Source organism: Hyperolius riggenbachi, chromosome 2, assembly GCF_040937935.1.
Source record: "Hyperolius riggenbachi isolate aHypRig1 chromosome 2, aHypRig1.pri, whole genome shotgun sequence".
Lineage (NCBI taxonomy): Eukaryota > Metazoa > Chordata > Amphibia > Anura > Hyperoliidae > Hyperolius > Hyperolius riggenbachi.
Window position 1 is genome coordinate 247,250,113 of NC_090647.1, and position 24,930 is coordinate 247,275,042.

Sequence of the window (24,930 nt, forward strand, 5' to 3'; positions counted from 1 at the left end):
ACAGCAATGACTTAAATAGTGGGATGAAACTGATATAATATTCAATAGAAATATATTTTCCTACTTTTCACTTCCCATTTTGTGAACAAATAATGTTTACAAATTACAAGTTCCAAAAGTACAGTTTATCTGCTCTGAAAGCTACCATTGCATTTTATTGCATAGCTGCTATATTTATATATTAAATAGTATCAAGTGACCATTTATCTCCTTATTTAGCTTCTGTGAAGCCTGCAGCTTAGATACAGCACTGCTAGGAATGTTTACTAATTGTGGCCAATAAGGAAACATAAACAAAAGACAATGTAATCATTCACTCTGCATAGTTTACTTAGCTTCTCACTGAAGAAGAACATTCTGCATTTAAAGCAAAATAAAACCCAGCATTTCTTCATTGCTCTAAAAAATTATTTACAGCATATTATATACAAGCAGCATTTTTTTTTTACTAGAACAGCATTCAAAGGGTTACACACAGGACTACACACAGAAAGTTCAGTGCAGAGAAATCTGGACGCATCCAAAGTGGAGATAATGTTATCTTGTGTTTACTTAATTGTATCAAGTGAGGACTGTGACACATTCTCTGACTGTGTAGCTCCTGGACACAGACAGACAGTCAAAGCATTTCTGCCTTCAATACATAATGAATAAAAGCAGTTATGTCATTATGAATAAAATGCAAAGTCAGCTCTCAAAGCAAAAAACAGTACTTTTGGGAACTTGTAATTTCTAAATGAATTAATAATACTCATGTACAAATGCAAATATGATAACCATATGGCATATACAAAGTAGGAAAACATGTTTTTATTGAATATTATGTTAGGGTTTTATACCGCTTTAACTGTTTATACACTTAAGGATTGCGGTGTTAAACCCCCCCTAGTGACCAGGCCACTGCAGCTTTAAGGCCTCGCTGCAGGGCCGCACGTCAGCACACAAGTGATTCTTCACATGTCAGCACACAAGTGATTCTTCTCTGTGATTCTACAGAGTTTTCTGTAGGTGGGGTCTGATCACTCCCCCAGCGTTGTTTTTTTTTTGTAAATATTTGAATTCTTTTGAATTCTTTTTTTTTCTTTTTAATAAATTGACTTATTTTTTAAATAATTTTCCCTCCCTCCCTTAACCAGCCTATCACAGCGGATCGCTCCTGTGTCCCCCAGGGGGACAGCTGTGTCACACGGCTGTCCCCTGTACAGCGCTACCTTAGATCGCAGCGTTGTACTTTGTTAGACGGTGAAACCGCCTTCTAATAACTGTCTCCGAGCGGGAGACTGAAGGCGGAGCTGTGCTCCATCATCAAAGCAGAGATGCAAGCCCCATAGGAAGCCATTCACGCCAATCAGCGCGGAGTGGTCTCGGGGTTCACGCCAATTGACGTGGAGCGGTCGAGGTTAAATGCAGTTCTGTACCACACATGATTTCCTAGTAGGTTGTATGCTGTAATTAATCTTTAAGAGCAGAGAAGAGATGCAGAGTTTCATACCACTATAAGTATATAAGGTTTAAGGCCAGATTTTAACTTGTAAATGTGTAGAGGTCACACATTACAGCAAGGTAGCATAGAATTTACAAGTTTTTACCGCACTATTTCTACAATGTCTCGTCTTTTCTTGTCCCAAACATGCTTTGCTATTCTATTTGTATTTGTTATATGGACACAAATATTGAAGACTAAACTCAAGGGTTATATCAGTGTGGATACATAACCTCCCAGGGTGGGGTATACAAACCGCAATAAAAGCAACATAGATATTGTAACCCTTTCACAGTTGATAAAAATGAAAAAACTAAGAATAACATGGAGCTTTTGCATGAATGAACATGATGAAACATAAAACGTACAATTAAAAATGTATACTTGACAATGCCATTATTCTGAACCTAATAATTAACATTGCTCAAAATATGTGAAAAATATCAAACACTTAAAAAATCTGACATTTGGACATTGGACAGACATTTGATAAAAACTGCCTAGGTGCTAGTCTGGTTGAGGTGACCACCAGGAAACCTCATAGGGAACAGTTCTCCAATCACAGCACCCTCTACAACTTGAAGCGTTGTAATTGGCTGAATAGTGTGGGCGCAGTTATCACTACATCCTATGTGAAAGACCACTTTACTTACGGTAAAGTCTTTTCCAGTAGTCATGAGGACAGCACCCCTGGATGAGACTTGTCTCCCTCCCCACTGTGGACAGGAAACTGTTAAAAGAAGAATTTGCATAAGCAATAGGCAGCCACATATAAGATACTACACCTGCCACAGTACCTCAGTTAATAAAAAGATGACACGGACATTTAATGATGCTTACACAAACTTATTTCTCTTTCCTACCCAAATAAGGGCGGGTTGCAGGGGTGCTGTCCTCATGACTACTGGAAAAGACTTTACCGTAAGTAAAGTGGTCTTTCCCAGAACGTCATTTCGGACAGCACCCCTGGATGAGACGATATACAAGAGTTAAAACCTTAGGGTGGGACCACAGCTTGCAAAACTTTCCTTCTGAAGGATAAACCTGCAGAGGCAGATACATTAAGGCGATAGTGCTTTACAAACTTATTGTGACTTGACCAGGTCGCAGCTCTGCAAATCTGATCTATAGAGGCCCCTGCCCTCTCTGCCCAAGAAGTCGAAATTCCTCTTGTGGAATAAGCCATGATAGAATTGAATTGCTCCCCGTGTCTGATATGCTAATGAAATAGCCCAAACAAATGTATAATCTGTGTAGGATTTAATTAAGGAAGATTTCTCCCAATTAATGATCCAACCTAGATCTTGTAGTAAGACTATTGTCGTAACAATCTGATCTCTTACCGAATTGGGAGATGTCCCCCAAAACAGAAAATCAAGGTAACCCAAAATGTTAACCTTTCTCTGTCTAAGTGTAGCTAGAACCCCAGACATTACCTTCATAAACAACCATGGAGCTGAGTATAATCCGAAGGGCAAAGCATTAAACTGATACATTCTTACCTCTTCCTCCATCTGGATGGCAAACCTTAAGTATTATTGAGAAGTCAGATGTATCGGTAATTGAAGATACGCATCTTTTCAGTCTAGAAAGGCTAGGAAATCGTCCTTCTGTAAGAGATGAATAATAGATCAAATCCATCCTGAATTTTCTGTATTTTACCTTCTGGTTTAGACTCTTTAAATTTAGTATGAACTGATAATTTCCCTGTAGCTCCTTTACTAGACAAAACACAGGGCAATAGAATCCCTGTCCTCTGACATTTCGGTACTTCTCGAATTACCCTTTTTTTTCTAAACAAGGAAAGGACTTTCGATTGTAGGGCTGAAAACTTTATTTGGTCCTGCAAACGGGGAGTAATGCAAAAGCTCTTAAAAGGAGGCTGGCTGAACTCTATTCTGTATCCCTCCAACAAAAAACACCTTAAAGGCTCTTTCCCACTAAGACGTTGCGTTAGATGCGACGCTAAGGTCACATAACGTGCCCCCAACGCAACGCATGTGAGCTTTGAAGTTGGATGCTATTTAGAGCCACGTTATGCGTCTCCTGATGGGTCTGTGATGCATACTTTTTGACGCTTACTATCGGACGAAAACGGCGCATGCGGCAAAAGACTGTGGAGAGCACGTGATCGGAAAACTCCGCATCACGTGGTCCTGCCAGCCAATAAGCGGCCGCTCCAGGAAGTTAACACTGCAGTGCATATTAATTAGTCATGTGGCTGGCCACAACAGCGGACTCTCCCCTCCTCTCCTGCAAGAAAAAACAAAAAACACACATTATTGAGCATATGCAAACAGTCTAATGCGGCTAAAACCGTGTATAACGCACAGCATGATGCACTTTCTTTAAACGTCCAGCGTTAGAGTGTAACACAACGTGGGCACTGTGAACAGCCCATTGATTTTTCATTACTGTGAGCTGGGCTGCGTTACAAGCTGCTCTAACCTGCGCCTGTAACGTCCCACTGTGAAAGAAGCCTAAATAACCAATATTTTGTGCACTGTAGTTGCCATGTTTTGAAATTTGCAATTCTCCATCTCACTGGAATACTAGCGTCATTGCTTATCCGACTTCTTGGTAAAAGTGAAGTTGGACTTAGGGCCGGTTCACATTACAAACGCGGACGGCCACGCATGCGGAACGCAACGCGTACGAACGCACGCCATCCGCGTTTGCATGCGTTGCGTGGCTGATCCCATCACTGAAAAGTGAATGGGACAGCCGCGCGTTTTTGCTAAATCTGCGTGCAGCATGCGATCCCGGACCGCACAGGTCCGGAACGCATGCAGTGTGAACATCAGACAGTGCACTCTATGCACTGTCTGATGTCGTGCGTGTTGGCCTTCTGCACGCGTTTCCAAAACGCAGCTGGAAACGTGTGCAATCTGAACAGGCCCTTAGGCTTCTGTGACTTGTAGAGAGCCCATCTCCTGCCCTTAGAGGACTAGGGATCTGACTTATTCTTAGAAGGAGGGACGAAAGGACCGTTTACTTTGAAAAGGTCCTTTCTTAAAGGAATACTATCGATACCCAAGTGTTCTAAAATGACAATGTACAAATAATGTCTAAGTTGCTGTGTAAACATTTTCCTACCTTTCATGTTAAATATCAGAGGCAAAAGCTGTAATTTACTGAGGGTAGGATTAGCTATATTGGGACAAATCAATTGCAGAAGGGGTGTCTACTTCAATGCACAGCCAGAGTTGCATATCGGACTACAGAAAGCAAATATCAAACAAACTCTGAAAGCAAAAAACAGTATGAAAAGCTGTAACAATTAATTACATTTCCTCTGCTCTCTACAGACACTTCAGTCCGAAACAGGACACAGAAGCTGCAGCTGTTCTCTCTGTCACACACAGTTACACAGAGTTATCTGATCAAGTGTGAGGGGAATTTCCCCTCTCCTCATGGCTCAGAGTCAGTTTTGTCAGTAAAGTTTGAAAGCATTTTGATAACAGTAAACAAAGAGGTTGCTACTAAAATGTATACACCAGTACTTAGCAACACTTCCCAAACAATTCCTGTGTCAATTGAAAATATGTGAATCGATAGAATTCCTTTAACAGGAATACTTTTTTTTTTTTTTTTTTTTTTTAATGTGTGTCTGCCGTTCTGTCTAGAGGGTTGTCTAACTGACTCAAACAGCAGACCCCCTTCACAAGGTACACCACATAACTTGATTTTGAAGAATTGTCATCATTCCAAGTTTTTACCCATACACCTCTTCTGGCTGAATTAACTAATGCCGTAGTTCTGGCCATAAGTTTAACCGTATCATCTGAAGCGTCCACTAGATAATTGGAAGCATTCCAAACTTTAGGGAAATCATTCAAAATTTCCCAGAAATCCTCAAAAAAGTAGGTCAGTTTTGTTTGATACCCTTGAAAAATATGGATCTAATTTAGGCGGGGTTCCCCAAAACCCTGATCTTCAGGAGAAAAACAACATTTAGATAATGATCTGGGCCAAAAAAAACTTTTCCAAGATTATCCCACTCCTTAATCCTAATCTTAAGAGTAGAATGGACTGGAATAAGCCGAGAATGAGGATCCGCCAAACTCTCATACATTTGATCCAAAGGTGTCAAAGATTTCTGCTCAGACTTAATACCTATTAGTAAGTCTTTCATTAATTCAGGAAAAAACATTGCGGTTAGGGCTCTTTTCTACTATGAAATGCGATCGCAACCGCACTTCAATTTCCACTATGCGATTGCGCTACTATACTTATAGTACAGCTCAATTGCATACAATGCAGGAGGATGACGATTGTGCTTTGTCCAAATCGCATCGCAATCAGATTGCACTAATGGAAATTGCTGCTGCAGTTTCCATTAGTTTAACGTACCTCGTGATCAGAATCAAATCGTAACTCGCAGAGTAATGAAAAAAAGGCCCTTAGTCAGTTTTACTCAAATCTTCCTCCTAGTTTGATACATTTTTTCTGTGCAGAGAGAGTTACTATAAAGGAGGCAGCCCCAGCATTCCTTTACATGTGCATTTTTGTTTAAATTGCCTCTCCTTGCCCTGAATCTGTCTAGTTCTTTTAAACAATCTATTTAATTGCTGCAGCTTAGAAGAACTTCAAGAATGTTACACATGCAGGCTTTCTGATGTGAAATTTATCTGAAAACAGGTACCCAAGGGGTTAAAAACACAGCCTGGGTATTCTGGGATGCAGTTTGTTCTGCTCTCACTGCAGCTGCCTGGGAGGTCTGTCTCTCCATTAGCTTGCCTGTTATGGCTGGCTTATCGCCTTCTCTAAACAGCCAGGGTTTCTCTGCTCACATTTGCCTGCTTTAATTTTTATGAATTAACCTTCAGTGACCTGTGTTGTGATAATCTCCGCACAAGGTGTTAATTTCCCGCACCTGCTCAGGAATTATAAATTTTCATGCGGACACAGGTTTTATGAATGCACACTTTACTAAATGGTGGGTAAAGTCAGCTGTTTTGAGCATTACCGCATGCAGGAATGCTCAATAAATAGAGGCCTATGTCTCTTGGAAGCAGGAGGCATAGTTAGAGGTGCAGACAACATAGGAGATGATGGATTAGCTATAACAGGTAGATAAGCCATAGCAGTACTAGTCCCAGGCCCATCTGAAGCAGCTGAGGCGGTAGAAGCAATAGCAGAATCTTTAATTTCCTATTGCTGTGGACCTTCTCTGTACAATACTGGCACAATTTCCATTCAGAGTTGCCAATCCATGCTGACTGGACTGAGTAGAAGATTTTTCAGACTTTTCAACCTTCTCAGTCTTATGTCTTTTGGGGTATAAAACATAATAAACGATAGCCAGCCATTAGACAAATCCCTCTATACATAACATACATCCAGCCAAGCAGAAGAAACATAATCACATCTACTTGCCAGAGAGGGATCCTGGGCAGATTCAGCAGATTGTGCAGGAGCTGACCCAGAGGCGTCCTCCATGATCCCAGCCACAAACCAGAGTGCATCATGGACTCTACAAACTTATACCTGTGCTGCTGATTTGATGCAGCTGATCCAATTATGCATGCGGCCCCCGCCGTCTAAACATATGCTTAATCAGCTTCTTACCTTAAGGAATCAGCTGTATGCCGATTCCTAATCACCGCCGCGGCCCCTGCCGCCCGGCTCAGACTTCAGATCACGCGGGACGCCAGCGCGTGACTACCTCCGGTTCAACCGGAAGTGAACTCTCTCCAATGCACGCACCTGCGCGCATAAAGTTGCTGCCTCCAATGGAGAAGCCTCCTTCACGCTGCAGGGCTCCGACTGTTCACTGAACAGTGCTGCTTGGAGCCCTGGAAAACGCTGCCCCTGCCGCCTGACATGGATGGCACTCCTGGAGACCTCTCCCATGCATCCCGTCCGGGACAGGAAACTAAACTGAGGTACTGTGGCAGGTGTAGTATCTTATATGTGGTTGCCTATTGCTTATGCAAATTCTTCTTTTAACAGTTTCCTGTCCACAGTGGGGAGGGAGACAAGTCTCATCCAGGGGTGCTGTCCGAAATGACGTTCTGGGAAAAATCAAATTTCTAGAGGGTGCTGTAACTGGAGAACAGCAACCGATCACATTACCAGAACTTCCCTATCAGGTTTCCCGGTATAACCATATTAGCACCGCTGCCTGATCTCATATGCTATAATTGAATCAGGTGACAGCTAATGTCTGTACAAGCGTCACTATTCCCAAACAACCTATTCACCTTGAATGTTTAAAGTGCTCACTATGGAGCCCTTCCACAGGTCTCCTGCCCATCATTCCTCCCCCAGCTCCATAAAAATGACATACAATTTCATCCAAGCAGAGTGTTGGGTAGAGCGGGGGATAATAGCTGAATTGCAATTGTAGATTGTAAGCTTCTGGCAGGGTCCTCCCTTCCCTATCTACATGATCGTGTGCTTCTTTCCTATGACAGCCTCATACTTGTATTACTGGGCCTACCTAACCAGCCCATAATTGCATGATGATGCATGTTGTAACGTTTGCCTTTTATAGCTTTGTTCTATGTTGTATAACCTTGTTTCGTCTGTCATCCTCTGTATCATTGTATGTATATATTTATTGTCCAGCGCTGCGTAATATGTTGGCGCTTTATAAATACAATAAATAATAATTGTGGTTTGTTCTGCTGATTGTTATCTATTGTCCTTAGAGAAGAATTATTGTTTGAAATATTAGCATTTCTTTAGAAACATTAGGACATATCAGCATGTTTTACTGCACTTTACCTTCTTTCCAAAATCTTTTGGAACTCAATCCTCATTAGTTTTCCCCGGACTCTGGATTGGATTAGTGTTAGGATTTTAGCTAATCTTTCATCTCGCATTTCTTCAAGATGTCCCAGCAGACCAGCTTTAAAGAACACCTGCAACATATAGAAGTACTTGTTATGTATACAAGACGTTGTCATTTAGAACAACCAGAGGCAAGATTGTTTCATAGACACAAGGTACCAGAGTCTATGGGCTTGTCTTCAGATGGTAGGCTACTGTAGATAATTGCTTGCATACCAAATCCTAAAGTTGCTATTTCTATTAGTACATTTAGGGCTTCTCTAGTCAAATTCCAAAATCTGACATTCTTCTGTAAAATAAAGCTAAGTGTAAGGTTGAAAGAGTGAATCATAGGCAGCATTTACTCACCGTCACCCCGGAAAAAAAATAAAACAATAGATGATTTTTAGTGGTTCCCTGTCGAATTGTTTCAATCTGACTGGACTCCCCCACCCTATGCAATCATATTGTGGCTTCTGTATTGCACTAGTTTAAGGTATGTAGACCTTACTGCTGGAAATGGTTGTTCTTGATTAATTGATCTAAATTAAACATGGCTTAACTCAGTGAGCATTATAAATGGACTTCCATACCTGAAGGTCTTTCTAACTTGCAGAAGTTGTTTAGAATCAAGAGAGACACAATTTCATAAAACAGCACTGCATCACTGTGTGTTAATTTATCAATGTGAATACTTGTTACCTTTGTATGACCAAAACGATACTGAGTATGATCAATGTCCAAAGTCCCCAGAAGTTTTTCAGATGCTTTCCTACTATCCACAAACTTGTCCTCTGGGATAGCATTGGGATTTAATATGCGATATCTAAAATAAATAAAAAAAATGTCACTGGTAAAATGAATCATGACAATAACTGTCATTGCTTCTGTGAACAGTATCTCACAGACAAAGAATCTCAATTACAATATATATTAGATATATCAAATATATATTGGCATACAGTACATCAAATGTAGGGTGTTAAAATAAAAGGTGGTGCACTTAAAATAAAATAAAACACAATATGCAAACAAAACAATAAGAAAGTGACCCAAAGACATGCTATGTTATTGCTGTTACATGTGAGTTTGCATTTGCATTTTGTGAGTTTGCATTTTTGACTTGATTAAATTTTAGTATACAGTTTTATGCTATGGGGGCTCGACTGTCTCTTATTCAAGGTGAATTGGCTCATGAGGCATATACAAGCAGTACTGATGTTGATATCCGGATAAGGCGGGGAGGCCTATTTTTCCTAAAGCACTGTTGACTCTATCTCATAGGTGGTCTAGAAAAAGGGGGAGTGCCCCTGCTTACTGAGTGAGGTGGTGGTATCATGATAAGGCATCATGCTGGGAATACACCATGAGTTTTTTTCGGCAGATAGATGGCTCAACAGATCATTTCCATCAGGTCCGATCTGATTTTTCTCGTTTTTCGGATTGATTTGCTCATAGAAGTGAATGGAAGTCGATCAGAAAAATTATCGAAAAATCGGAAAAACAATCAGAAAATCGTCTGGAAAGTAAATCTGCCCAAAAAACTGTATATGTGTGAATTCCCAGCATAAAGGACTGCATCTGTTATGGAAACCGAATAGTTTTAATTGTGCCACAGAGGCTCATTAACTCCAAAGTCGTGATATAGTGGACTCATGGACTTGTAGTGCGCTTTCTTATTGTTATGTTTGCAGATAATGATCAATGCGTTCAAATGAACAGGCATCTAGACAGAACAGATAACAGGACACCACTACCACATGAAAAACTTTACGGGTGCCCATATATTACTTAATTTCAGGCCGATGGGGAATGTTGGAAAATCTCAGTCCCAAAAGGTCGATCGGACGTGGTGGTAACGGCTTTCGATATCGCGATGACTGATGGACCCCCCCCGCCAGTGACCTCTCACGTGTATAAGTGTCCTCTATCCTTGCCCATGTGCAGTGTTAATGGCTCGCCTATCCACCGGCGCCACTTCTGGCCTCTGCCTCTGGTCTCCAGCGCTTCACCACAAGCGCCTGTTCCACATGACACTGGCGCATGTACATGTGCCAAGTACAGGCACTTGCGGGGGACGCTGTACACCGGTGGAGGCCATGAGTTGTGTTGGCAGAGTGCTGAGCCTTTAACACTAAGCATGGGCCAGGGTGGAGTGGTGGGTAGTTGAAACAGGACAACACTTATATACACATGGGGCGGGGGGGTTGGCATGCATTGGAGCTAGGATGATTTCCAATAGATTTCATGCTGAAGTGTATTGGAAATTGCTGTGCAGTGTGTCCCTTTCTGATCAGATTCAATCAAAGAGGGTTGTATCTAATTGTCGATACCTTTGCTTGAAGTCAGCATAGAGAACCCTGTTTGGAAAGCCTTTACGGCAGATACGAATTCCCTCCAACACACCATTACAACGGAGTTGGTGAAGTACTAGGAAAGGATCCATGGCACCTAGTTACACATTACAAAAACACACATTATAAAACAAAATAGTTAATAGTAGTAATAAAGCATCATTCATTACATTAAATAAATAGAAAACTTTGTGTGTGTATGTTTCAGTAATACCTCACATTTCTTCAAAATGGCCACATACCATGGGGGATCTCAAAGTAGGATTGGAAAGGGTTTATGCTCAACATGGCCAAACAGTTAGAACCTCTGCGACTAGCCACAGACAGCAGTCCTTGCAAAAAATGGGCAAGAGTTTATTTACTGCTGTCTGTCCTGCTGAAGAGTGTTATCACATTCTGTCTACATTGCAGGGGTGAATTCACAAGAGACACACAAGCAATAATAAATAAAAGGATGTGATTAGAGCTGAAAGGAGAGTGATTAGAGTTGAATTTTATACAGAGCTAAAATAAAGATAAAATATGGTTTGGTGTAAAAGGAGTCTCAGGACATTTAAGCCCACCTCACTAAGCAGTTGGATTATTTTTAGCAGTGTAAATGCCCATTAACGATAAGAATGATTCTAAAAACAGATCGATTCCATTTATCTGATGCAACTGACTAGCGTGAATTTGGCCTTTTATGGGCATGACTGATCATTTCCAATCGGCTGCAGAAATGTACCTTTAATAGGCATGTAAAACCGTACCTGGAGTCTTGGTTTCATTAGGAATGATACAACGCACAAAATGAGGGGATGTTGATCTGAGATTTGTCATCAATTTGTTCAGATTTTCCTGAAATAAAAGATGACAGTAGTAAAAATATATTTGTTAATTTACCTTTTACAGAATCTATTGTTACTAGAAGTTAGTGTATGCTTTTGTATAATAATCAGGGCAGTTTCTAGGCTAAATTTCACCCAGTTCGAGAGTCAAAAAATTGCCCCCCCCCCCCATCAAAGCTGCTAAGTGAAATCATGTCAAAAGGCTTCTTGAAACCAACTCACCATTTTTATTTTATTTTTAATTTTTTTACTCTGCGTCTGACCACCTGCCCAGGGAAAAAAAGAGTGACCCCCTCCGCCCCCTAGCCAGGGAGTCACAGTATGGTGGTCTGACCACCTGTCCAGGGAAAAAAAGTGTGACCCTCTCCCCCCCTAGCCAGGGAGTCACAGTCAGACCATGGTGGTTTGACCGTCAGACCACCATGGTCTGACTTTGACTCCCTGGCTGTGGGTGGTAGGGGGGGTGCTCTTTTTGCCCTGGGCTGGTGGTCAGAGCCCACCATGGTCTGACTGTGACTCCCTGGCTGGGGAAGGGGGGTACTCTTTTTGCCCTGGGCTGGTTGGTGGTCAGACTCTGACCACCAGCCCAGGGCAAAAAGAGTGCCCCCCTACCCCCAGCCAGGGAGTCACACTGTTAGACCATCACCATGGTGGGTTCTGACCACCAGCCCAGGGCAAAAAGAGCGCCCCCCTCCCCCAGCAGCCACATCAGAAAGAGAGAGGCAGTGCTGTACATAGACTGCCTGCCTTACTGCCTACTTACCATGAGGTCCATCTCATGGCAGGTGGAACTGGAAGAAGGCGCCGGGCCAGGAACGGTGGGGGTCCGGGCAGGGGACCATGGAGGTGCTAGCGGGCAGCGGCAGCAAGGGCCAAGGCACCCACTAGCAGCAGTGGCAGCGAGGAGCCCGAGTCCAACTGGCCAAAAAGACTCCACCTTCTGGGGCTGGGCTCCGCCGCACACTGCTGCTGCACACAGGGGTGAGCCTGGGGTGCCTGGCACCTGGCAGCAAGATTTTCTCTGGCGCCTATGGGAGTGGTTAAATTAACCGCGCCCAACCACATAACCACACCCATGTCCTGCCTAATCACACCCACACCTTCCACCTCTTTACGCATGCATGTGGTACCCCATTCCTACCCCTCTTCCATGGGCTTGCTCCTGGCTGGCTTTGACTGCCTGGCAGTCTGCTAGTCTCTGGACTGACTCAGGTTGAGAGGCTCTGCGAGTGCGACGCAGTCACACACTGCGTATTTATGGCTGCCTGCGGCCACCGTACTCTCGCTCGCTGTCGTCGGCTCCTCCCCCCGCCAAGCCCAAGCGTGAGGTGGGCTGCCTGTATCTTTCCCGTTGCGCCGCGCAGCCTGCCAGTGTTGCCAACCTTTCACGTTATTTTTTACTGACAAATACCTAAAAATTTACTGACAAAAGATTATTTTTACTGACAAAATTTCCCCACTAAATGCACATAAGAGACAGCGTTTCACCAGTAAATGCACATAATAAGAGACCGCTTTTCACCAGTAAATGCACATAAGAGACCGCTTTTCACCAGTAAATGCACATAAGAGACCCGTTTTCACCAGTAAATGCACATAAGAGACAGCTTTTCACCAGTAAATGCACATAATAAGAGACTGCTTTTTACCAGTAAATGCACATAATAAGAGACTGCTTTTCACCAGTAAATGCACATAATAAGAGACAGCTTTTCACCAGTAAATGCACATAATGACAAACAGCCAGTTTCCCCAGTACATGTAGCCAGCCTGGACCCCCATTAGGCAGTGAGTGACAGGGAGCCCCTTTAGGCAGTGAGTGACAGGGAGCCCCTTTAGGCAGTGAGTGACAGGGAGCCCCTTTAGGCAGTGAGTGACAGGGAGCCCCTTTAGGAAGTGAGTGAGTGACAGGGAGCCCCTTTAGGAAGTGAGTGAGTGACAGGGAGCCCCTTTAGGAAGTGAGTGAGTGACAGGGAGCCCCTTTAGGAAGTGAGTGAGTGACAGGGAGCCCCTTTAGGAAGTGAGTGAGTGACAGGGAGCCCCTTTAGGAAGTGAGTGAGTGACAGGGAGCCCCTTTAGGAAGTGAGTGAGTGACAGGGAGCCCCTTTAGGAAGTGAGTGAGTGACAGGGAGCCCCTTTAGGAAGTGAGTGACAGGGAGCCCCTTTAGGAAGTGAGTGACAGGGAGTACCTTTAGGAAGTGAGTGACAGGGAGCCCCTTTAGGAAGTGAGTGACAGGGAGCCCCTTTAGGAAGTGAGTGACAGGGAGTACCTTTAGGAAGTGAGTGACAGGGAGCCCCTTTAGGAAGTGAGTGACAGGGAGTACCTTTAGGAAGTGAGTGACAGGGAGCCCCTTTAGGAAGTGAGTGACAGGGAGCCCCTTTAGGAAGTGAGTGACAGGGAGCCCCTTTAGGAAGTGAGTGAGTGACAGTGAGCCCCTTTAGTACCTTTAGGAAGTGAGTGACAGGGAGCCCGTTTGAGCAGTAAGTGACAGGGAGCCCCCAGCCGCCGCTCCCGCTCCCCCCTTACCTTGCAGACCTCAGGATCAGCGGCGACCCGACCAGTACCGGCGGGCGCCGGACGCAACCGCTCTATATGCGGAAGTGATGTCACTTCCGCATAGTGCGGGCGCCCGCACGATTGGTCGCCGCCTGATCGAGGTCTGAGTGAGGCGCCAGGAGGTAGGGAGGGGGAGCAGTGGCGGCGGCCACAGGGACGGCCTGGCGCCCCCCAATCTGTCACTCATCGGCGCCCCGTTCAGCAGAACCGGCTGAACGGGGCAAGAAACGGCCCTGATAATAATAATAATAATAATAATAATAATGTTTATGCCCCAATATTCTGGTTGAGTTTTGACAAGAATTTAATATCCTGAATCAAACTAGCATATGCTAACCCAGAAGCCCAAGTAACTATGGGTGACTGGGTCTCTGCTTAATTCTTGCTGAAACAGGGTGTGATGCAAGGGTGTCCCCTGTCACCCTGTCTGTATGCCATCTCTGCAGAGCACCTTACAGCCAGGATTTGCCATGAATCAGACATTTTGGAATTTCATTTCAGAGTCAATTGGAATGTGCATTGATGGAATAGATTTGTTGTTTGGATATTTCCAAGATTCATTAAAAGGAACCTAAGGTGATAGTGATATGGCAGCTGCCACGTTTATTTACTTGTAAGCAATACCAATTGCCTGGCAGTCCTGCTGATGTTTCTGGATTTAGAAGTATCTGACAGGGATGAGCTTCCAAATTCTGCAGAACCGCAGTGGTAATCGGATTTCAGAAATCGGATTTCTGCGGAAATACTTCATTACCACAACTTGGTAATTTTAGCCCAATCACAGAACTCTGAAAATTTGGACCAATCAGAGAATGCAGAATTTTTCTGAAGAAATCAGATTACCGCGGTAATTTTTGACCAATCACAAGACTCAGATACTACCAAGTATTTTCGAGTCTTCTGATTGGCCTAAAATTGCCCAATTCCAGCAGTAAATCACTGCATTTTCTGATGGGTCCAATACTCAGAAGTATTATAGTTAACTAACTTTATTAACAAAATAACAAAACAAAAAAAGAACTTTCCTCAGAAATTGGAAGTCCACGAAATTGGTCATCAGCATTTTCGCAGACTCAGAAATCAGCATTTATGACCATGCCTAGTGTCTGAATCACACACCTGAAACAAGCAATCAGCTAGGCCAGTCAGAGCACTCGATTTGCATGTTTGTTCAGAGTCTATGGCTAAAAGTACTAGAGACACAGGATCAGGAGGACAGCCAGGCAACTTACATTGTTTAAAAGGAAATTAATGTCAGCCTCAATATTCCTCGATAAGCAATGGACATAAATACTGCCTCAAGCTTAGGCTTGCTATAAACCATCCAAATCTATAATTATTTATTTGAAATGTTGCAGATATTCAGATTAAGTGTCACACCTGTTTGCTTACTGAGGGTTACGGATTACATGTGGAGGATGTTCCTCCACTACCAACAATACAGATGCCACACTCCTCTGCTTTTCTTGGATATAAGAAAAAATAGAATCGTTTCAACAAGCACAAGATATGATCTATGTGAGCATTTACGTTCCTTTCCGAAAAGATCCTAATTCTAGAATTTTCCAGTGTATGCTTTCTGAAGGATGCCCCTAGTATGAACATATGCGAGGGCACATCCCTAACTGCCAATCTTATCAAAGCTTATCATAAATGGCATATAGCCATCCACTCTTTAGATAGCGGTGAAATGGGAGCCATACATTGAGGTTCCACAACTGGGTACAGACTTTGAGGTTCCACAACTGGGGGCAGACTTTGAGGTTCCACAACTGGGGGCAGACTTTGAGGTTCCACAACTGGGGGCAGACATTGAATTCCACAACTGGGGACAGACTTTTTTCAGATGTATATTGTACATCTATATCACCTTCTTTAAATACTTGCTTACTTATACAAGAAACAAACTTAATTTAACATAAGAAAGGTTATTGCACTGGGATAGCTTTTACAATCTCCACTTCATCCTCTCAGTGAAAAGCACTAATTAGCCAATTCTCACTTTGTGTAAAGCTGATATATACACCCAGAGGTTGGCACTGGAAGCAAACAAGGTGTCACTGACATGGCTTCAACACCCTGAACCTGATGTATGGGATTCTGCTTCTGTTTAAAGAGGAACTGTAGTGAAAATAACGTAATGAATAAAATGGCATATTTTTTACAATATTCATTTATAGATTATTTAGTCAGTGTTTGTCCATCTTTCCTCTCCCTGATTTCTGACATTTTGAAATGTATCATTGGTGGTGACATCTTTAGTTCTGCCAGGTGATCTGTACAGAATGTTCGCTTACTGAGAGTTCTATACACAGAAAGAGATATTGCTTGCTTGTAAGTTGAGAAAAGCTGCTATTTCCCACAATGCATGCGGTTCACAGATAAAAAACTGTCAGGACCATGGTGGGGGTATACACCCAGGGGGCGCTGTTACAGGGAGATGGAATGCAAGAAAAGGAAGAAGGCAGAAGTAGGTAGTACACGTGTTGGACCCCGGGGAAGTGAGTATTTGTTTAACCCCGCTGGTATTTGTCCGCCCGCTGCTGTACCCCCTCCCCCCTGAAAACCGTTAAAACATGATTGTGCATGGTATGATTACCATGCACAATCAAACCGCCCTTCAGGTGTGTGGACTGTGTGTTCAGACCTTATCACCTAAAGCCTAAGTTATAAATATGCAGGATATGTACCCAATGTTTTATATTTAATATATAATTATATTTTTAGTTCATTAAAACCATAAAATAATGTTTAAAAGTATTCATACACAATTGTGCTGTACTTGTAATAAATATATATGGGTTCAAGTGTACCTGAAGTAATGTTACCCACACTAAAGGGTTTGTGGCAAGCACTATCTTACAGCATTGCTTGCTGTAATGTTGAGAAACACTATTCTAGAGTGTGTGTACTGGATCCAACACAAAGACATGAAACAAAGAAAAATTACTTTGTGCATAGATGAAACAGTTTGGAAGGAAGCTCCTTTCTTGCGCTTCTTCTCTCCACCTTGGTCAGCTGTCAATATGAAAATTGAAAAAGATTCATTATTTAATCTTGGGAGTGAGTTCAGTAACTTATATACAGTAAATGGTATATTTGGGCAATACATGCAGGGGCAGGTCTGAGCCATTGATATTCAGTAACAGCAATCAAGCAGCAATAGCAACTAGAAGACATATGCCCTCATTCTTTTTTTTTTAAACCAAACTTTGCCAACCAGCTAATACTTTTTAGAAGTGTGCGCTGTTGGCTTTCATTATATTCGTATGTATTTTACTTCTCAATAACATGCAAATAATTACAAGTTACTGCAGGATTATGAAAAATGTATATGCAATTTGAAAATGAAATATTACAAATATTTATAATATTTGATGATTAATACATTCACTGTTATAAATTCATATTTCTGATGCTCCACTTGGTAGTCTGACTGGCAAAGTTTGTGAGTGTCTTGCTTTGCTATTACAAATTCTTAAAGTTAATGTCAGGCAAAATAACCTCCCGACTGTGCTGGACAACGTGGATTTGATTGACAGAGACGCTCGGGCAGGCGCAGTAGAGGACGACTTCGAAGGTCGGCCTCTGCTCTGGCGGGGACCCCGGGCTGGCAGCTGAGAACACAACTGTGGCGTGGGACATGTCGGCTGCAAGGGGCTCGAGGTAGCCATGGGTAAGTAGGGCAGGGGGGAGGTCATTTTCCCTGACATTTCCTTTAAGCATTCCAGAATTCAAGTCTTGTGATTATTATACTCCATTGATCACTATGATTGTATTTAATCATGCTAAGCAGTAACATAAAAATCTACATACAAAACCAGCAGGTGGAAATTCTAAATAAATATATGAATAAAAATAATAATAATAATTTATAATTTATAATATCTCATATTTGTCAGATATTTGTCAGATTTAACAAACTTAGAACATACATATTTAAATAAATAGAATTCAAATAAAATTATCAACTATATATTGCCACATTCTTTTTCTATATAGTAAACAAACATATATACTAACCACTGTCTGAACTAATATAATTCTCAAACAAACAAGCCAGAAGTTTGTTAGAGGACTTCTGGAAAAGCCCCACTACGGTTTCATTTAGGGGATCTTTGTTCTTTTCCAGCCACCCGACGATATTATAAGGAACCTATAAGACATAGAGAACACACAATTATACTTTGCTGTGGACAGAAACATGCATTTAGTTGGTGTGTATGATGATTGTCAAAGGAGATAATAAAAACATCAAAAGAAATGTAATGAGAGCCAAGACAGATATACCAACTCCTTTCTCTTGCAGAGTGCTTGGTTAGAAAGCTGTATATAATCAGAAGCCTTGTCACAATTTCTCATGAGAAACTCCACAGCAGTGGTGGGCCGAAATTTCACAAATGCAAAATTTTGCATCAAAATTGGCATTTACGCATCGTAATGCGAAATTTCAGGAAAAATCGTAATTAATTTTGTAGGTAATAGTAATATTTCAAAATTTCACAGAATTTTTCATGTAATTTTCGCACTATTTAGCGAAATATTGTGCCAAATTTAGGAGTTAATAGCAAAGCCCCCATACATACTGTTGTCGAAAAAAGAATTTTTCAAAAAGACATTGTCATTTTTGAGAAAATCGATTTTAACCACATAACGACCGCCCCCAGCCGATGGGCGGCGGCAAAGTCCGGGCCCAAACGACCGCAATACGCCCATCGGCGGGGGCGGCATCAGCGGTGGCTGTGCGGCGATCGCGTCATCAATGACGCGATCGCCGCCGGCAATAGGCTCCGCCCACTCTGCACGGAAACCCGCCGGCCAATTAGCAGCGCCGGCGGGTTTCAAATGCGGCGATCCGGCCAATCAGAGGAGTATAATACACTTTGTTATTGTAACAAAGTGTATTATACTGGCTGCCTCCTCCGCTGATGGTCACTCGTCGTGCGACCATCAGAGAGGACGGCAGCCCTTACTGTGAGCATATCAACACCCGTTTTTACCCACACAGACCACCCGATCGCCCACCCCAGCCCTCAGAACCCCCCCTGCTCACCCCAGCACACCACATTTTGCACCCAAGCACCCCCATAAAACCCATCAATCACTCCCTGTCACTATCTAGGGACGCTATCCCCTAGGTTAGGTCCCTAACTGCCCCCTAGGGTCCCCTGATCACCCCCCCTACCCTCAGATCCCCCCCAGACCCCCCTCCCAGACCACCCCCCTGTATAGTGTATACAGCTATATAGCTGCCTTACCCACTGATCACCTGTCTATCACCCATCTATCACCTGTCTATCACCCCTTGTCACCACCACCCATCAGCGCAGACCCTAAACTGTCCCTTGGGGGCACCTGATCACCCACCCAGACCCTCAGATTGCCCTCAGACCCCCCCCTCCTGATAACCTCCCCAGTGCATTGTTTACATCTATTCTCCCCTGTAATCCCTCACTGATCTCCTATCGTCACCCCCTGTGTCTGCCACCCACCAGATCAGGACCCAGTCTGCCCCGTGCGGGCACCTAATCAACCCCCCACACCCTTAGATCGCCCTCAGCCCCCCCCCCCCCAATCACCTTCCCAGTGCATTGTATTTGATTGTGCTGCAATTGTATTTGATTGTGCTGACATTCAATTTCATTGTGCTGACATTCAATTTCATTGTGCTGTAATTGTATTTGATTGTCCCGTGATTTTTTTGATTGTCCCGTGATTGCCCTGTGATTGGCCTGTGATCGTCTTTGATTGTCCCGTGATCGGCTTTGATTGTCCCGTGATCGGCTTTGATTGTCCCGTGATCGGCTTTGATTGCCCTGTGATTGGCCTGTGATCGGCTTTGATTGTGTCGTGATTGGTTTGATTGCCCTGTGATTGGCCTGTGATTGGCCTGTGATTTGCTTTGATTGGCCTGTGATCGGCTTTGATTGTGTCGTGATTGGTTTGATTGCCCTGTGATTGACTTTGATTGTCCCGGGAATTGAGTGCCCTGTGATTGGCCTGCGATTGCCCTGTGATTGCCTTTGATTGTCCTGTGATTGTTTCTGATTGCCTCCGATTCCCCACTCGCCACCACCCCCCTGTCACTATCCAAGTGATCTAAAAACAGTGAAAACTGTCACTTTTTTAGTATCACTAGTGTTAGCAGTTAGGCCAGTTAGCTAGGCCCCTTTGTAAGTGTCAGTTAGTGCTCAGCCCACTGCACCACAGTCACTAATTAGCGTCATCACTGTCGCTAATCAACATTGGTACTATATAGTATCTGTAAGTGATCATTACTGATCGCAGTCAGATCTATTAGGGTCACTAGGATCCACAAAAAAAAACGCAGTGTTTGCCCGATCAGGCCTGATCGTTCGCCTGCACTTGCGTTCAGCCCGCCCCACCGCAGTGACAGAATTTTTTTTCTGATCACTGCAAAAAACACTGTACAATAGCTGTGGCACTGTAAACCTCAGTTTTGATTTATTTTTTTTATCAAAACTCAGTGAGCACAGCTTTCTACCTCTCAAATACTCCCTTTTGCTAGGTAGGTGCTCTTTTTTCTGCGTAGTCTCAGAGGAATACCCCCTAAATTTAGCAGCCCACCATGGCAAGAAAGGGGTATTCCGATGATGAGGTTCTCAGGTACATGGCCCAGTCGGATGAGGACGATTGGGACGCCTCATTCGACGAATCTTCCGGGTCAGAGTTTGAACCTGAATTGAGCAGTGGCTCACTGACCGATAGTGATGACGAGGTTGAGGTCCCGGCTAAAGCCAGGCGTACCACACCCCATGTTGTTGGACCGCAGGTGGCGCAGGATCAGCCTCAAGGGCAGCAGAGTGGTGTTCGTGCTGGTCTGAGATTTCATAGTGGGGCAGGCACCAGCAGCACAACATCTCCTGGACCTAGCACCAGTACTTCCGTAGACCCTGGTGAAGTGGCGAGCACCAGCATGGAAGTTGAAACTGGTTCGGTGGCACGTGCAGTAAGATCCCAGTCGCAGCCACCAAGAAGACGGGCCCGTACTACCCCTAATTTACCAGAGGTGCTGGCAAACCCAAATTGGCAATCCCCTGATTCCGCCGCACCCGTACTTCCCCCTTTCACCGCCCAGTCTGGAGTCCAGGTGGAGACAGATAATCTAGGATCGGCCCTAGACTTTTTCTATCTGTTCTTCACCCAGGATCTCTTGGACTTAATTGTGGCAGAGACCAACCGTAAGGCCACACAATATATAACCGCCAATCCAGAAAAGTACCTTGCCCAGCCTTTTCGGTGGAAACCAGTCCAAGTTTCCGAAATGAAAATTTTTTTGGGCCTTATCCTTCACACGGGACTAGTAAAGCAGAATGTGTTGCGGTCTTATTGGTCTACGGACCCAGCACATCATGTTCCCCTGTACTCTGCTGCCATGTCCAGGACACGATTTGAGAACATCCTGAGCTTCCTGCACTTCAATGACAACGAAACCTGTCATCGAAGTGACCACCCTGCTTTTGACCGGCTCCACAAAATTCGACCCCTCATAGACCACCTGTCATCCAGATTTGCAGATGCTTATACCCCTGACCAGGACATCTGCGTAGACGAGTCCCTCATACGCTTTACCGGGCGCCTTCGCATCAAACAGTACATCCCAAACAAGCGCGCCCGGTATGGGGTGAAACTGTATAAGCTCTGTGAAAGGGCCACAGGCTATACATCTTATTTTAGGGTCTATGAGGGAAAAGACTCAAAATTGGAGCCGGTCGGATGCCCTGACTACCTGGGGAGCAGTGGAAAGGTTGTGTGGGACTTGGTGTCACCCTTGTTCCAGAAGGGGTACCATCTTTTTGTGGACAATTATTACACAAGTGTGGCCCTCTTTCAGCACTTAAAAATAGAAAAAATCCGATGCTGTGGCACCGTGCGGCCTAGTCGCCGGGGCTTCCCCCAACGGCTCATTACCACCAAACTTCAACGGGGGCAGAGGGCCGCCTTGTGTGCTGACGACCTGCTCGCGGTGAAATGGAAGGACAAGAGGGAGGTTTACTTCCTGTCCACCATTCACGCAGACACGACAGTTGAAATTCAACGGCGAACTAAGGTCATTGAAAAACCCCTTGTCGCCCACGAGTATAATACTAACATGGGAGGGGTGGACTTCAATGACCAGAGGTTAGCGCCCTATTTAGTTGCTCGAAAAACAAGACGCTGGTATAAAAAAGTGTCTTTTTACCTCATTCAATTGGCAATTTACAACAGCTTTGTTCTCTACAGTAAGGCTGGGAGAACTGGCTCGTTTATTCAATTTAATAAACAGATCGTGATGGAACTCCTGTATCCAGGAGGTGCCGTGGCCCAACCCCAAGATGCAACTAGCCGGCTACATGGAAGGCATTACGCCTATCCAATTCCGACTACCCCAGGTCAACGAATCCGAAGAAAACGCTGTCGTGTCTGCAGCAGGGCTGGAATAAGGCGTGACACCACTGTTTATTGTCCCACCTGTCCTGACCAGCCTGGCCTATGCCTAGGGGAGTGTTTTGAGAGGTACCACGAGCAGGTACACTATTAGAGAATAGGGAACTCCACACACAGCGGTAGGCACACAAGGGTCTCTCAGTGCTATTTCACACTGCTGCGATGCGTTAGGGCAAAATGCCTAGCAAAAGTCACACTTTGCGGTCCCCCCCTACGCCGGAAGTGCTTGACTTAACGCTAGTGCATGCCTACGTTACTGCGTGGCTTCTGTGGCAATATCGATCGGCGCGGAAGTCATGTTAGTCTATGGCGACGCAGTTCATTACTAGGCCGAATGCTACTCTTGTGGTATTGCCTGAAGGTCTGTTTTGGACGATACGGTGCGGCGGGCTCGACCCACCGGATATGTCAATATGCAGTGTGAAACCAAACATCGGGTTTCCAGAGACCCTAATACACAGGGCTGCCAGAAACCTCTCCTTTCACTTGGGACAAATTGCGGAATGTATTTCGCCACAACTCTGTGCGATTTGCACTTCGCACATTGTTCCATGGGGGAGGAGAGGTTTGTCCTCGGGAGGTAAGTTAAAAAAAAACAAAAAACAGGTAAGCAAAGAAGTTAATGTTTGGTTTGCAATGTTAAGTTTTTTATTAAAAAAGTTCAAAGGTTATTAATGTTAATGAAGTAATTGCTTTGCTGCTTGCTTGTTTTTTGGGTTTTTTTTTCTCTTTTTCCATCCAATAACCTTCCAGGTGGACCGAGCGAACGACTAACCAGCTGCAGTACTGATGGTGCATCCTGACAGAACGTTGCGCGTCTGTCAGCTTACACACAAGTCGGTGCATGCAGCGCTGCAGGACGAGATTTCTCCTCCGCAGTCAAAAAGATACGTTTGCCGAGGCATATGGGCCGAGGAGTGGTGTTGGGGATTCATATGCTTTGGCAAACACTTTGTATCAAAAAAGAACTCTGGCAATGATTTGTTCATCCACATCGATCGGTGTGAATGGATAAATCAGGTTTGCCAGGGCATACGAGCTGGTGGGTTTGGATTTTTGGGGCGGCAGCTCCTATGTCCTGGCAGACGCCTTCCCCTCCTTTTTGTATTGTTTTGTCTTTTTTTCTATCCAGACCGACCAATCAGCTGCAGCACTGATGGTGCATCCTGACAGAACATTGCGCGTCTGTCAGCTTACACACAAGTCGGTGCATGTAGCGCTGCAGGACGAGATTTCTCCTCCGCAGTCAAAAAGATACGTTTGCCGAGGCATATGGGCCGAGGAGTGGTGTTGGGGATTCATATGCTTTGGCAAACACTTTGTATCAAAAAAGAACTCTGGCAATGATTTGTTCATCCACATCGATCGGTGTGAATGGATAAATCAGGTTTGCCAGGGCATACGAGCTGGTGGGTTTGGATTTTTGGGGCGGCAGCTCCTATGTCCTGGCAGACGCCTTCCCCTCCTTTTTGTATTGTTTTGTCTTTTTTTCTATCCAGACCGACCAATCAGCTGCAGCACTGATGGTGCATCCTGACAGAACATTGCGCGTCTGTCAGCTTACACACAAGTCGGTGCATGTAGCGCTGCAGGACGAGATTTCTCCTCCGCAGTCAAAAAGATACGTTTGCCGAGGCATATGGGCCGAGGAGTGGTGTTGGGGATTCATATGCTTTGGCAAACACTTTGTATCAAAAAAGAACTCTGGCAATGATTTGTTCATCCACATCGATCAGTGTGAATGGATAAATCAGGTTTGCCAGGGCATACGAGCTGGTGGGTTTGGATTTTTGGGGCGGCAGCTCCTATGTCCTGGCAGACGCCTTCCTCCTCTTTTTTTTTTTTCAAAATTTTTTGGCATCCACATTGATTGATTGTTTGACGTTCATTTTTCCTTTCAGCCCACAGTGCATTACCCTTATGCCCAATATAAGGAGTATAGCAGAAACTCCTAATACTGGCCATACATGTAATGATTGCAGAGACCCTAAAATGCCAGGACAGACCCCACGAATGATGCCATTTTGGAAAGAGGACACCCCAAAGTATTCCGTGAGGTGCATGGTGAGTTCATAGAATGTTTTATTTTTTGTCACAAGTTAGCAGAAATTGTGGTTTTGTGTTTTTTTTTTTTTTTTCACAAAATGTCATTTTCCGCTAACTTGTGACAAAAAATAAAATTTTCTATGAACTCACCATGGCCCTCATGGAATACCTTAGCGTGTATTCTTTCCAAAATGGGGTCATTTGTGGGGTTTGTTAACTGTCCTGGCAAGTGGGCGGGGTGCTAAATTTTGAGCACCCCTGTAAAGCCTAAAGGTACTCATTGGACTCTGGGCCCCTTAGCGCAGTTAGGGTGCAAAAAAGTGCCACACATGTGGTATCGCCGTACTCGGGAGAAGTAGTATAATGTGTTTTGGGGTGTATTTTTACACATACCTATGCTGGGTGGGAGAAATACCTCTGTAAATGACAATCTTTTGA

At 44.0% G+C, this 24,930-nt stretch overlaps 1 protein-coding gene across 1 annotated transcript in view; it reads right to left on the reverse strand.

The window, feature by feature from the left end:
* MYH15 (myosin heavy chain 15) overlaps positions 1-24,930 on the reverse strand; it is a 104,226-nt gene that overhangs the window by 45,466 nt on the left and 33,830 nt on the right. Inside the window, exons 16-21 of the mRNA XM_068268459.1 lie at positions 18,025-18,154; positions 16,949-17,016; positions 11,364-11,451; positions 10,594-10,711; positions 8,963-9,086; positions 8,216-8,352 (exon numbers count right to left, since the gene is read on the reverse strand). Of these exons, the coding sequence (XP_068124560.1) occupies positions 8,216-8,352; positions 8,963-9,086; positions 10,594-10,711; positions 11,364-11,451; positions 16,949-17,016; positions 18,025-18,154 (665 nt within the window). The remainder of the gene's footprint in view (positions 1-8,215; positions 8,353-8,962; positions 9,087-10,593; positions 10,712-11,363; positions 11,452-16,948; positions 17,017-18,024; positions 18,155-24,930) is intronic.